The 14918-nt window shown below is 41.8% G+C and overlaps 2 protein-coding genes across 2 annotated transcripts in view; both read left to right on the top strand.

The window, feature by feature from the left end:
• DNAH11 (dynein axonemal heavy chain 11) overlaps positions 1-3997 on the top strand; it is a 190061-nt gene extending 186064 nt beyond the window's left edge. Inside the window, exon 62 of the mRNA XM_089776661.1 lies at positions 2700-3997. Within this exon, the coding sequence (XP_089632787.1) occupies positions 2700-2735 (36 nt within the window). The 3' untranslated portion in view covers positions 2736-3997. The remainder of the gene's footprint in view (positions 1-2699) is intronic.
• Positions 3998-4016: 19 nt separating this feature from the next.
• The window catches only part of LOC149525417 (dynein axonemal heavy chain 11-like), a 73602-nt gene continuing 62700 nt past the window's right edge, over positions 4017-14918 (top strand). The window contains exons 1-2 of the mRNA XM_089776662.1: positions 4017-4151; positions 10607-10780. Coding sequence (XP_089632788.1) covers positions 10704-10780 — 77 coding nt within the window. The 5' untranslated portion in view covers positions 4017-4151; positions 10607-10703. The remainder of the gene's footprint in view (positions 4152-10606; positions 10781-14918) is intronic.

Below are 14918 nucleotides of genomic sequence, written 5' to 3'. Positions count from 1 at the left end.
CTAGAGCATATCACTGAGTCCAAGAGCTCAGCAGGATTCAGAAAGGGATTAGACCTTTGTATGGTTAATAAGACTATCCAGAATTGTTATCTATTCTATATTTGAGAGAGTTTGTATGTTTGTCTGCTCAAGAACTCCTCCTAAATGGTAAGAGCCAGGACCACCAAATTTGGTATACAGCTTCCTCTTATCATAAATTAAAGCAAGGAAAGGGTTTGGTTGTACTAGGAAGATGGGATGTGCCTAGAATGGGATTGCTTCTCGTAAAACCATACAGAAAAAAGAATCACTACGCAGATGAAAGAAGCTGGCTGAGGGTGCTCCCTTCCCTTCCTGCTCCAGCCCTGAGCCACCCCACTCCCGGAGCCCAATTCATACAGGAACATTGCTGGATGTTCCCCTTCATCATGAAGCGAGGGGAAAGTGCACAGTTTGCTGCATTCCTCAATCTGGCTGGGGAGTGAAGGAGGCAAATGAACCTGGACCTACCCCAGCTGTACCTCTCCCCTGGCTGTGCCTGCTGGAGCTGCAGCAGCCATAGAGGGGCACTTCTCATCTGGCCCCAAGCTGCTGTGGTGAAAGGGCTTTGGGAGTCTTCTCTCCCCGGGACAGCCTGCAAACTGACCCCCCCTTATCCCTAGCCCCACCCCAGAGCAATGATTCAAATGAAGCATGTACATTTTCATTTTATTTTCCACTTGAGTTGAATTGAGTTAAGGATCCGCCCAAAAGCGGGTAAATCTCGTAATAAATGTTAGAAATGACCAGGCGTTTTGGAAGAGAAATAATCGTCTCTGCTTCAGGCCTTAATCCAACCTTGAATTATTGATAATTAGGAAGAAACTTTCAACAGGTTTCTTTACCTTCCTATGACTCCTTCGATGACAGGATGTTGAACTAGATAGACTACTGATTTCATTTAATATGGCAGTTCCCTAAGAAAGAGGGAATCATGAGTACTGAAAGATCTCCTGTTGAAACTCCTATATGTACTTCTTGCAGCCCACATCTTGGATCCCCTCAGCTTCAAGTAGAAAATATCATACAGTTTATTCAAATGCTTTATATAGTTCAACAAATTATAGGAAAAGGGGACTGCTTCCCAATGTGTTTTGCTCTTTCACATGAGTAATCTGATTTAAGTAGCTCATTTGTATAAATTACAAATCCACTCATCCTGCAGCTATGTGGCATTATCAGATGTAGAAATGGTCCCACAATAATTCACTTATTGTAATGTAGCACTAGATAAAGGAAAGGTACCATTTGTCAGTACTTCAATGCATTTGATTTGTCCAAGTAAAGGTAATGTTGTTATAATAATATCTGTTACTGAACTAATGGAAACATTTTAATTAAAATTTTGTGCTTATCTGACAATTATATAAGGCTTCAAAAGATTAACGTGATTATAACACTGCAGTCTAAATCACCAAGCAATGTATACAAACACACACCTTTCTGGGATAGTCAGCTAGATAAAAATAAATTACAAAAAAAAAAAAAGTTAAAACCACTTCTGTACAGAAAGCTGTGAAATAACCTCCATTTAGTAAAGTTTAGATTTGGGGAGCTTCAGCTTCAGATTAATATTCTTTTATTAGCAGAGTCCTATGATAAAGACCAGTCAGAATTGTTTTCTCAGCTTTGCCACATACTTTGAGCCACAGAGGTTTCCTTACCTGTAAAAGTTGTGGGATGTCCTGAGATTTAATTCAGTTAGGTTAAATATTGTGAAATGTTAGGTTAGATAATAGGAAAAACAATAAATATAAAGAGAGTTAAGCTCTGGGGTAGGCATCAAAGCAAAGCTCAGAACAGATTGGACAAACGTGTCAGGAATAGTAGGATATGCTCGGTCGGGCCTTGGTGTCCCTTCCATTCTACTTTTCTGATTCTATTATTATAAATCAGTTTGAGATCCCCAGATGGAAGGCACAGATTATGGTTACTATACATATTTCCTGTTTTGTCAGAACAAACACCAACCCGTTCCAGGAAGTAGAACTTCTTTTTTGACCTAGCTATCACCTAGCATTTCACAGGCCATCTCCAGTTTGTGCCTGTTCTCAGTTTTCCAGGGTTAGTTTCCTTTCTTCTGCATCTAGTCCCACTGCAACATTCTTCTCCCAATCCAGTGGTTATATGCAGTCTAGGATGAATGGGCCCCAGGGCAAGGTGGGGGGCATCTCCACACACCCCCCAGAAGGGGCAGGGCCAAGGGCAGAAGAGGTGGGGCCAAGGACAGTTAGCTTTTAGCGCCACCCAGATGGTGGTGCCCCACCCTCAGTTCCTCTACAAGCAACAGGATTAGGGTAGCACCTTTGTTCCTGCAGCCTCTGAAGGGGCCGAGACTCCAAAGAATCCTGGGAGCTGTTACCTCCCGTCCTGGAAATCTAGGTGGATGAATTGATGCATTGTGGAAGGGCAACTGAACCGATGTGGGGACAAGATTGATTAGAAGGTTGTGGCCAGAATTAATTGAAGGGATGGAGCCGGGCTGATGTCAGCGTGAAAAATCTTCTTTCCCAATACATGTGGAACACTGGGAAACTAATTGTCTCTCACATACACTAGGAATGGCTAGAGGGAGTTCAAAAGATAAAGCCAAAATAAAACACAATATTTTGTTTAAAAAATTGTTTGAATGTTTGTGGGAGGGGGGAATCTCATGATTTTTTATTTATTTTTTTTTTTAGGTTGGCAATACTAAATTGGCATATTTCCCAAAATAAATAAAGGCAACTCCTGGCTGTGTTCTTCAGTTTGTGTTTATGATGCTAAATTCCCAAATTCTGGCCTCTGTAAATGGGCCTGTGTCGTTATCTGTCAGGAATTGAAGCAGACGTAGCCAATCCTAGTGGTTAGAGTCAGGATGCATAAGCCAAAGGTCTGAACTTGGTTACCTGGAGTCAGGGAAAGCAGGAGAAAAGTTGAGACAGGGTTGGAATAAGGCCGGGTGTATCTATATAGCAGGTAAGTGATCTGGCTTGATTCACAGATGGTCTCCAGGTGTTTTCCCTAAGCCTTAAATAATGTGCCTGGGTCAATGAAAGAATGTGGTAGGCTTCTCCAGTCAGGGCCTCTCTGGGCAGGATATCTAGCGGTACTTGTCCTCATAAGGTTCACAGCCCATTAGTCGTTGCTCTGCTAGAGCTGTTGGGTGGCAGCATGGATGTGACAGTTGCTCATGGACCCTGCAAGCTAGGTTCTGGCTCCCCAGAGTCTCACAGTATGATGTTTACAGGCTGAGCTTCAGATCCCTTTTTAGTTTCTCTCAGGTGCACTTCTTTGGAGACAGGTTCCGCTACCTTCATCATTTTCTGGATAGAACCATGTAGTCCTACCACTCTCAGGCTATGTCTACACTACCAGATTATTTAGAAATAAATTATTTCAAAATAACAACTCTCGAAATAGCTTATTTTGAAATACTGTAGTTAATTCCTCTTCCCCAAGCAGGAGTTATTATTTTGAAATAAGCCCATTATTTCAGAATAACAGGCTTGGTAGTGTGGATGCTTGCCTTGTTATTTCAAAATAAAGGGAGTTATTTTGTAATAACTACCCAGTGTAAATACGCCCTCAGAGTGGATCTGTGCACTGCAGCCCCCCTGTTTACCAACTGGGATAACATGACAGACCCAACTGTTTTTGGCACCTGTAAGCCATCTTCATCCAGGAACCTGTAACTAGCTGTGGATTAAAAAGCTAATGTAAAATCAGCAGCTGACTTGAGAGCTTCTTCTAAACCTGTTGTTTTCAAACTGCGTTCCATGAAATCCTGGCAGTCCAAAGACTATGTCTGCTTTTCAAAGGGGTCTGCACCTCCATTTGCAAATTTCTCATGGCTTTTCAAATGAAAAAAGGTTGAAAACCACCATTCTGTACAAAGCATTCCTGCCTTAGAGTTCGCATCCTTCAGAATGGAAGTGATTACATACATGTAAATTATTATTACTGAAGTACAGAAAAAATAGCTGAGGATACAAAACTTATATCTGACTCTTGTTCAGGATCTAGACACCAATCTGTGCAGACTCACGACTTCATTTGAAAAAGCAATAGCAGAGAAAGTCCGATGTCAAGAAGATGTGGACCGCACCAACAAAACAATTGAGCTGGCTAACAGACTTGTCAAGGGACTTCAGGCAAGTAGACTGTTTTCTTAATGAAGTTTCCCAAATTCATAATTAAAATATTTTAAACTATTTTTGAATACATTAAAATTCGAGTATAAGGTATTAACAATTCCCAGATGATGGATGATTTAAATATATTCAGTAAAAGAACAAGAAAACAAAGACTAATAAGCAAGATACGGTAACGGGCAACCAAAATCTGAGAAGACTATCGGAGTATCATGCATTTTTTTAAAAAATGTACATTCTCCTCATAAGATTATGTTTGCATGGTCCCCAGAAAAAGTCTCCCTAACTAAGTCACCACATCTGTACACAACTGTGAACACATTGTGACAGCATGGGCAGCCTCTGGCTAATGAGCAGAGAGACTGAACAATCCTCTAGGTCAGGATTGAGTCACATGGCATCCGCCCACATTGCACTTAGTTTGTAAGTAAGTAAAATACACTTGTTAGGAGGGGGTTGGTATGGCTGTTGCAAAAACTATTCATTTTTAATAGGAACATAATGCATTTTTATTAAAAAACATAGTATAAATTTCAGTGTAGCCATTACCTTCCTGTGTGTAGACAAATATCATCATAGAAAAACTGATGGCTGTTTAATGATCACATTCTATATCCATTCAAGTACACCATAATGCTGCTATATGGCTTTCCTAATTACTCATGCAGAAAATACCGTCTTGACACAATATGTGGATTTTATTACACTTCATTTCTTGGTAAATTAGTATTAACAATAATAAAAAAATAAACGGCAGATTGTTATACTACTTGTATTCCTGTGCTCTTTCAATGTATTTTAAATTATTTTTAAAAATACAGTAATTTTCAGTTAGATTGTTTGTATATTCTGCAAGAATAAAACTCACTACTTTTCTAAGTGCCTCCATTTCTGCAGACAAGGTGAATGAGGTAATATATTTTATTGGACTAACTTCTGTTGGTGAGAGAGACAAACTTTCAAGGTCACCTAAAGAAGAGCACCGACCGTGTAGGCTTGAAAGTTTGTCTCTCTCACCAACAGAAGTTGGTCTAATAAAATATATGACTTATCCATCTTGTTTCTCTAATGTTCTGGGACCAGCATGACCACAATGACACTGAAATCAGTCAAAGAAGTTTGAAAAGCAGAATGAGTTTGACTTAAATAATAATGATATGATGTAATTAAAACAAAACAGTTTTTGTCATATAGTTAATTTCAACTTGCATGTTGTCAGACACTTAAGAAAAAATATTTTACTTGTTACAGTACAGTGAAATCACTGGTGTATTTTCTTATTAGCTGGGAATGAACAGTTTTAGTCAGAGCAAGACAAACCTCAAATCCTCAGTGTTAGCCAGATGTTGCAAGTAAAAAAAAAAAAAAAAGTAAAGTTCTACTGAGTTCTCAATGGGTCTAAACCTGGTAATAGTATGTCTACACAGCAGTGTTATTTTGGAATAACTTTCCGAAATACCATAGTGCACATCTACACTACAAGCAGTTATTTTGACATAATGTCGAAATAATGGCGAGCTGGAGGAATTCCTACTCTGATTCCAGTAACCCTCATTTTAGGAGGAGTAAGGGAAGCTGGAGGAAGAATACTCTTTCTTGGACTTCCTGCTGTGTAGACAGCACCAAAAGCCGAAAAAGCTATTTCGACTTAAGATACGCAATTGATGTAGCTCAAGTTGCATAGCTTATTTCAGCTTTATCCCTACGACTCCAGTTTTAAGGGTTTATTTCAAATTTGAAGAAAATTATTCCTAAAGACAGAGTTTTCTTTAGCGATAGCACTGTATAATCTAAGAAAAAAATGTTAAAGGATTTTTTGAGAATGTCAAGTCTTTTCCTCTGAGAATAAATACTTTTTAACTAGAACAGGAGACAGTTAACTTCTGAAAAGTATCAAGACTGATGATTTTGTCTATATAGCATTGACCTGGAAGCTCAACCATTCAGACTAATAAATCAGGCAATTTATATTTAATCATTAACTAACTCCCGAGCTGAACAGCTGTTCAAAATTAGAAATGGGTCACCTCGGCCAGGATGACATTACAAGCAATCTATAATGCATTAGAATAAAATTATAGTGATTTTTAACTGTCTGAAAATTTATTACACTGCATGTTCCAACTCTTAAACCCTTGTTAGCCAATGTCACTAGTGATTTATTGTGCTTGGGGAGTATGGTAAAATTACTGAAGATTTAAATAGACTATCATTCTGTGTTTAGTAAATCTTCAAATTTCAAAGCTATTTTGGAAAATTAGGTGGGTGCACTTTATTGTTTATGACTTACCAACTAGTGACAACAAGGAAGGAGAATGGATAAATCTAAAAGCCCTCTTGTACATTAATGGATTTATTGTCTGAGTTGATTTAAGTTAATGATTTAAGGAAGAATCTAATGGGGTCTACAGTAAGTATTGGATATCTAAAATACTTCAAAATGAAGATACTTGATTACAGAGATAATTGTTAGTGCTTTAAACAAAAACAGTCCTTATTCTCACCATTTGTTGGAAAGCTCATATGCTTCAGGACACATTTAGAATTAAGCACCATCCTGCGTATCAAGTTCCATTTAATGAGCTCATACCATGAGGCTTGAAAGATCATACAATTAAGGATTGTGGTTTGAGTAAAGATACTTCTGTTACCTTTGTGGATAATTGGGATGCACATAAGCTAAAGCTCAGGTTTTGGAATGCATGTCTTTTTGGGATTCTTGTTCACACACAGTGGAATGATTAATTTGAAATATGTATCTTTTCTGCTGTGAGACTAATGCTGTCACTTGTGTTGATCACACCATGAAAGGGACTGAAAAACTAGAAAATGTCATGGCTTGTTTATTTTTCTAGTTTTCTTCAGTCAACAAATTTAAATTTTATGTTGGAGGTGGTGGGCTGAGCGCTTATCAAGTTGTCCAGCAATGTGCTTCTGTGGTCTCATGCTGGCAACTGCTGCATTGGGTCTGTATGCTCATTGTGGCATAATCTTTTAAGGTCTCCTGGATATCTGCTGTCTTTCATGAAGTTTCACATGTATTAAAATAACATACGGCCATCTCATGTAGTGCCACTAGTATTCCTAAGAGAGACAGGAATATTCCATGAATATATTTTACAGATAATTCAGATCTGCAAAAATAGTACATAAATAAACTAATGTCCTAATATTTTACAGAATGTATCTTTGTTGTTCAGAATTTTGCCACAATGAAATACATGTATTTACTTTCATATTTGATAGGCTGAAAATATATTTTAATTTTCTAGATGAATGGCCATAATCATAATATACAAAGTAGTAACTGAACATTTTTCAGAACTTATGCCAAATCTGTGCTTTCAGTAAGTAACCTCTGGGACCCAATTCTACTGCCAGACCTTTCAATGGGAATTCAGTACATTGGGGATTATGTGCCAAATACTTTATAAATCATTTTTATAAATGTTATGCAATTTAATTGGAAAATAAAGTCATTTTTAAAATCTGATTTTAAAAATATTTATTTTGATACATTTTTAAACGCCAATTCCCGTGTCTTTAGGTGTTTTAACAGCTTCTTAATGCACAATGAATTGTTTTCACAAGCCACTAGGGAAAAATAATGCTTGTCTATACATCTAATAATAATCCCCCACACCTAGCCACACAAGATCTCTCCAAAATATCCCAAAATATGAACTGGAAAAAAGTGCTTTGTAGAAATCCTCTGCACAACTAAGAACATGGAGTAGATCAAGATATGGAGTCAAAGAACCTCATATGCTCAGCTTCCAGCCTTTCTCTCATACAAACCATTAAGTTGTCAGCTAATTGCACTTTTGGTGGCATCCTATAAGGAGAAAGTCGATCTTAGGCCAGGTCTATACTAAAGGGGAAGGTCAAATTCAGATATGCGACTCCAGCTATGTTAATTGCCTATGTTAACGTACCTTGATGTGAGTTTTCCGGCTGTCCCCACAGAATGAGGCCAATGGGAACAAATGCTTCAGTTGGCTTCCCTTATTTCTCAAAGGAGCAGGAGTATTGGCTGTCGACCTGCTAAATGGAACTCCGGAAGATCGATCACAGCAGCATCGATCTTCCCCGGAGTGGAGACATATTTTCCCCACCTATTCCTTGCAGTTATCTGGCCCTCACTATACTGTTTTCCAGCCAATACATTGATGATAGAAAAAAGAGTTTATGAATCCCAGATCTTTACAGTTTTTAATTCAGTAAAATCTCCGTGACTCATAATGGGTACATCAAGTGAGACAAAATAAGAATGATTTTTTTTCAACCAAAATTTGAACCAAAAATTAAGTTATATCTTTGAGGGTCAAACAGTTCAGTTATCTTTTTTCCTTTGTTATTTTTCACTTCTGGTCAGAAGAAATGAAATAACACACAAAACACTATTATCAGAGTATGTGTGGCCCCAACCAGAATCAAGCTTCCAATGTTGAGTAGCCCTGCAATACACCAACATCCCTCACCATGACATTAATTGTCCACAAGTCAATGGATAATACTGCAGTATCCATCACAAGTGCATTACCAACTCACCCATTTCATCTACAACAAATCTAAATGTAATAGAACTTTGCTCAAAACATATGAACAGCAGAGGTTATAGGATAGCTCCCCCTATGCCAGCCTCTTCATAGGCCATGTCAAGGATGATTTTTAAATGCACTATGAAATATATGGTATACCTGAGATATATTGATATTTTTTCATCTCTTAAATTACCTCATACATTTTCACCATAACTTCAAACAACCACCATATATGTATATCAGATTCTCTCTATGACATTCCTTCTCTGCCATCTTTCTGGACATCTTAAAATGGAATTCAACAGACCTAAGTACATGAAAACCATGGATCACCAAGCTTACCTCTACAGATAGAGTAGCCATCCCGGACACATCAAAAAATCTGTTATCTGCAGCCAGACTCACATAACAAGCTCCAAAGAAGAAATCCAAGATACAAATGTTAACACACTTAAAACTGCCTTCTCCAGACAAGGACATTGCAGCACAAAAGTAGATCACATCATGAAATGGGCTAGCCAGCTTCCTTGAAAGAAATTGTTTCATTACAGTTTATTTTTTAAAAAAAGGCAAACAGCCCTCTCCCCCTCCCCCTGCCATCTAAAAACCATACACCCTGAGTCTTACCTACCACTCAATGCATACGGGATATCATCCATCAAGTATAATCAATGTTCAGTGGGGACCACATATTGAAAAAGATCTTTTCCAAGCTGCCTCTTCTGGCCTTCAAACACAGCCCACCAGCCTTGCCAAACTCATAATCAGAAGCAAGATCCCCTCTCATTAGGGCACAAACCCAAAATACCAGACCTTTCAGCAGATGCAAAACTTGCAGCTATAATACCTCTCACAACACACATTTCAAGATTCACGGGTCCTACACATGCCTGTCCGAACATGTGATATACCTCACTTTCTGCATCAAATGCCCCAAAATCTACTATGTGGGTGAAATCAGACAGCCCCTATACCCTTGAATAAATTGTCACAAAAAATGATAGAAGATGCTATCATCTATGAGTGAATAGTGTTCACAAAATGGTCATTTTATATTTGACCTTTCAGTCTTTTTCCTGAAAGAAAACCTGTATAAAACCTCCTAGACACTAAAGATCATGGGCATAACAAGAGACACTGGTTATATGGATCATTATAACAATTTATAGCACACTTTGCTGCCTATTGATCCTTCTTCATTCTGTGAGTGGGGAGGTACTAACTGCCCACTTCAATTATAAGTGGTCTTCTAGAACATGTGAACCTTTATGCTTAACAATCTGTCCCACCTTGTATTTAGCTATGATACTCTGGTTACCTTCTCCAGAAATTGGTCCAATAAAAGATGTCCACCCACCTTTTCTCTTTAATATCCTGAGTTCAATACAGCTACAGGTTATACCGCCTTTAACTGGGACTCTCTGATCCACAGATGTTCCTGGACCACAGAGTCCAGGTATAAGAAGATTGGGCCACAGGGCAGGAGTGGGCGAGGGCTCCACCAAGAGCCCCATGTTGAGGAAGGGGCGAGCAGGGGAGTTCTGGCCCCTGGTTAATGGGAGCCAACAGCGGCCACAGAGTCAAGGCAGCCACAGAGCCCTATCATGGAGCTCTAGCCACCCCAACAGCTATGGAGCCCCAGCCATAGCAGCCACAAAGTCTTCAGCAAATCCCCTTGTTCAGGAATCAGGTCCTGAGGGTGTCAGACGAGGTAGGTCCAACCTGTACAAAAAAATGGGTTGTTATCTGAACCAAATCTCTAAATCTTAAACTCATCCATCACTGATATTGTGCATTTTCTTTCACCAAATTAGTATTCTTCTATAAATTAAGTTATTTTAAGGTTAACTCTTCTGAGTTTAAAGAGATGGTTAATATGTATTCATGAAATTTTATAATTTTGCACTTTAGGCTGAAAAAATTCGTTGGAGCCAATCTATTAAACACTTTGAAGCTCAAAAAAAGACACTATGTGGTGACGTCCTGTTAACAGCAGCTTTTGTGTCCTATGTTGGATCCTTTACAAAACAGTATCGCGAAGAACTGGTGGAACATATGTGGATTCCTTTTCTTAAATCACAAAAGGTAAAACATATTGTACAAAATGAAAGTCCATAACAGAAGCCCCTGTTCATTAACTTCTCTGTAGTTCAGAAGGTAGAATTAGTTTCGCTCTTAAACATAGACTATAAAATGTCTTTGTGGAGCTCATTAGTTGTCTTTAAAATGGGTTTGTATCAAATTTTCTCAGATTACAAGTAAAATATTGTTTTCTCTAACCATAAGGCTTTCAAACTCTACTTGAGGTTTGAATTCTAAGTGAATTTCTTTTCCTTTGTTTTACCTATCTTCATTCTGTTGACCAAATTATGTCCTCCGCTAGTTCAGTGCTATAGCCATTGTTACTGATAGGGGTGTGTAAAGATAAAATTCCATTTAATGTTCAGGTTCCAAGAGCATTTTGAAATAGTTTTATTACTTTGATAATTGGAACATCATCCACTCTGGGCTCATAAAAACATCCATCTCTCCAAAATGCAGCCACTAAACTCATCTCTCTTGCCTTTGGATTTTGTCATGTAACTTTGTAACACAAACCCCTTGTACTATTTCAGTTAGTCTATAAGATGCCACAGGACTCCTCACTGCCCCTGTACTATGTAACTTCTTTGAATCCCTCTATTGGCTTTTCATCCAATATATCAGATGTAATCTTCTTGTCACCAATTTCAAAACTCTGTCACTCTTCCCTTCTCTGCTTATATTCCCTTGTGAAGTTTTGTTCTCTCCCCTCCCACTCCCTCTGCTCTGTGAGTGAATTCTCCCAACCTCTGTGTATGTCTTGATTTACTCTTACAACCCTCATCACTGTGCGGCTCCTCCTTACTGCCTGCTGCTGCCCATGAGCGGCGTTGTACATGGGCGGGGAGGACGCCCGGGTGTGACGTGACGTCATGGCCCGGGATTTTAAAACTCTTCGGAGGCACGTGACGGGGCCATGCTGGCTCCGGGTTCAGCCTCCGGGGCCTGAGCGCGGCCTCTGGCCCCGCAATGTGGAAGGCAGAAGGTAGGGAACGGGGTTGGGCCGCGGCTGTGGTGCAGTGAGGGGAGGAGAGGAGAGGTGGCGGCGGGCTTGGGCGGAGGCGAGGAGGCAGCAGAGGTGGAGGGGAAAGGGTGGAAGGAGAAGGGGCTTGGGTGGGGAGAGGGGAAGGCACCAAGGGACAGGGGTGCAGGAGAGAGAGACAAATGCCAACGGGCCAAGTGCAGACAATGAGGGAAAGGGCAGGAGAGGAGTTGTCAGTGGGAGGGGGGACAGGGTGATGCTGGGAGAGGAGAGGAGAGGGGAAGGGCATTGGGGGCTGGAGGAGGAGGTGCTGGGAGAAGTCTTGAAAGAAGGGGTGGGCATGAGGAAGGCCAGGATGGAGTAAGTCATGTGTGAGGGCACAGAGGGGCAGGAGGGGAATGGGACAGAGAGTGGTGAGGGGGTGGGTATCAGGGAAAAAGAGGGCAAAGGGGGCAGCGGCAGTAAGGGAAGGGGGAGGCACCAGGAGGGTGCAGGGCTAAGGGAAGGTGTAGGTGCCAGGGGATTCTGGGGTGAGGAGGAGGGGAGAGCTGGCCACTGGAAGCAGCATTGGACGGGGGAATCGGGGCAGGCTGGGGATATTGGAGGGCTGGTGGAAGCAGGGCTGCCGGGGGTTGCGAGGTTGGGGGCAGGGAGCTGGCTGGGGAAGATGGGGGTGGGGGGAGAAGAAGCAGCCGCCGGAAGGAGGGCTAGACGCAGGCAGCAGGACTGGCCAAGGGAGATTGGGAGGAGAAGCGGGGGAGAACTGGATGCCCGGGAGGGGGTTGGGGGAAGTGGGGCTGGCCAGAGGCGCAGCGGGGGGAGCAGAGGGGAGGAATCAATCGGCCTGCGGAGAGTGTGACTGACCTGATCCTATGTAGATCTTGGGGCACTGACCCTGTTCCCCTTCCCCCCGCAAAGCACAAAGCATGAGTTAGTCCGGCCTGGGGATTCTATTGTCCCTCCCCACACACATCCCTCCAGTAGTTGCGAACTGTCTGGCTGGTAGACACACTCATGCAGCCTGAGCACATTTACCAGCCAGGCTGTTCGAAACTACAAACTGATACAAACTAGTAATAATACAACTTACCTAATGAGAAAATACCAGACATGTTATATGTCTGGTATTTTCTCAGTTTGTTTTTTATGTGTTTATATTTTGGAGCTGCAAAAAGCAGTATTGAAAAAAAAAAAGGGTTCCAACTAAAGTAAAAAGTTTGGGAAACCCTGGTCTAACCAGCTTTCTGTCTGTTTTACAGTCCATTTATCCAAGCTACATTCCTTAACTTGCTGGCAAGAATATTGTGGGTGACCATATCAAAAGCTTTGCTAAAGTTGGCACTCGGGGTTTTGGGAGGACCAGAAACAACTTATTTGAATATTCATCATTTGATTAATGAACATGCAAATGAACATTACCGGTCCTCTAAAAGTTCGTGAATGGATATACTGGTCTCCGTGTCAAAAAGTTTGGGAACCCCTGTTCTAGGTGACTTGTATGTAGATTATCTACTGTTATTCCTTTCCAGCGACTGCACACTTCTTTATCTTTAAATAGTGTGCTCCTTAGGGAAGGGCCTAACCTTAACACTTAGCACATTGTGATCACTACCTTAAATTAATAATAATAATTTCTTGAATACACTCTCTAAATACTGGCATTGCTAGTCAAATCAACCTTTTACTGAGTGGCAGTTGCCAAGATTGCTGGTTTCAGTTTTGACATCTTCCCCATGGAGAGAGTGAAATATAGTTAATGAATTGTTTTAAAAACACAGGTGCTAGCTAAAATCTCTTTTATAAAAAGTAGAAGCTACGGTGATACAGTCTTTGAGTTTAGTACAGGTATGGGGATACTAGATAAAGTTATACACTAAAATACAAACCTTACTTTATAAAGAAAACCACCATCACTACCACCCCAGTACTCTGTCCACTTCGGTTATACAAATACAAAATGGGTTATTACCGCCTGGGAAGGGTTACTTCAGAAAAGAATTTGGGGGTTTGTAGTGAGGCAGCTTGACCTCCCTCCGACCTGGAAGGGGAAAAACTCCCTAAAAACCCATGGTGAGCGGCACTAGAGCAACCCAGCCCCAACCACAGGACGCAGAAAGGTGGGCCAGAAGTTTAAAAGGAGGAGCCAAGGGCTCAGTTGGAACCCAGCCACAGAGCAAACCAGAGGCTCTGCCCAGTCTCCCAAGGAGAAAGGCCTGACTGCACTCCCCTAGGAAGGAGAAATGGTTTGGGCTGCCAGGGTCACTGCTGCACCCAAAAGTCTGTGTTGAGTCGCCTGGACTACTATCAGGTCCAGAAGACTGGCCAGAGCCTCTGCTGGGCCCAGAAGACTGGCCAGGCCTGCCAGGGTCATTGTCAGACCCAGAAGACTGGGCTGGGCCACCTGGACCGTTGCTTGATCCTGACCCAGAGCCTATAGACATTCTTCTGGCGCCATTGTCCCCGATGGACCCTGAGGAGCAGAGGCTGAGCCAGATAAGCCCACAGGAGGAATTGGGAAGCGGCCTAGAGATGACTGACCCATTGCCGGCTGAGGACATGTTGCAGTCAGGATCCCTGCTGACCCTATGACCTGGTTGGCGTGTTGTGGCCAGGATCCCCACTGACCCAGTGGTGGCCAGCGCTGTCACTGTTAGGGCCCTGGGCTGGGACGCACCCCTGCCACACCTCACCTGGGGTGGTAGGTTTCCTTTGTCAGGGCAAAAACCCCTGCGCTTGTCGGCTCTCCACCAGAGCAAGGAGACACAACTACTGTTCAGTGTGCAGTCAGGCATGAGCCTCAAACTGTTGATACTGTTTGGTGGTTGTCCCACCGTGGCCAAGGACTTGGATTTACAAACTGTTGCTCAGTCTGCAGCCAGGCCTGAGCCCTTAACTGTTTTCTGCCCCGCCCTGACCATGACTTCTGGTACAGCCTGAAGATACGCTGAGCCCCAAAGCTGTCTTTTTGACTGCTTGTTGCCCCACCCTGAACTAGGCCTGGACTGGTCGCTTGGCCATAGAGTTGACCTGAGCCCCTACACTCTGGACTGCTGGCCGTGAGCTGGAGGCAGGGCACTCAAACTGCTATTTGAGCTGGAGCTCCTAGACTGTGACAGGGCTCTATAAGCCTCTGAACTAGTCAATATGCCATACAGTGAA

The sequence above is a fragment of the Pelodiscus sinensis genome, chromosome 2 (assembly GCF_052426305.1).
Source record: "Pelodiscus sinensis isolate ZL-2025 chromosome 2, ASM5242630v1, whole genome shotgun sequence".
Classification (NCBI taxonomy): Eukaryota; Metazoa; Chordata; order Testudines; family Trionychidae; genus Pelodiscus; species Pelodiscus sinensis.
The sequence above is the reverse complement of the archived record's forward strand: the minus strand, read 5'-3'. Positions and strand labels throughout refer to the sequence as shown.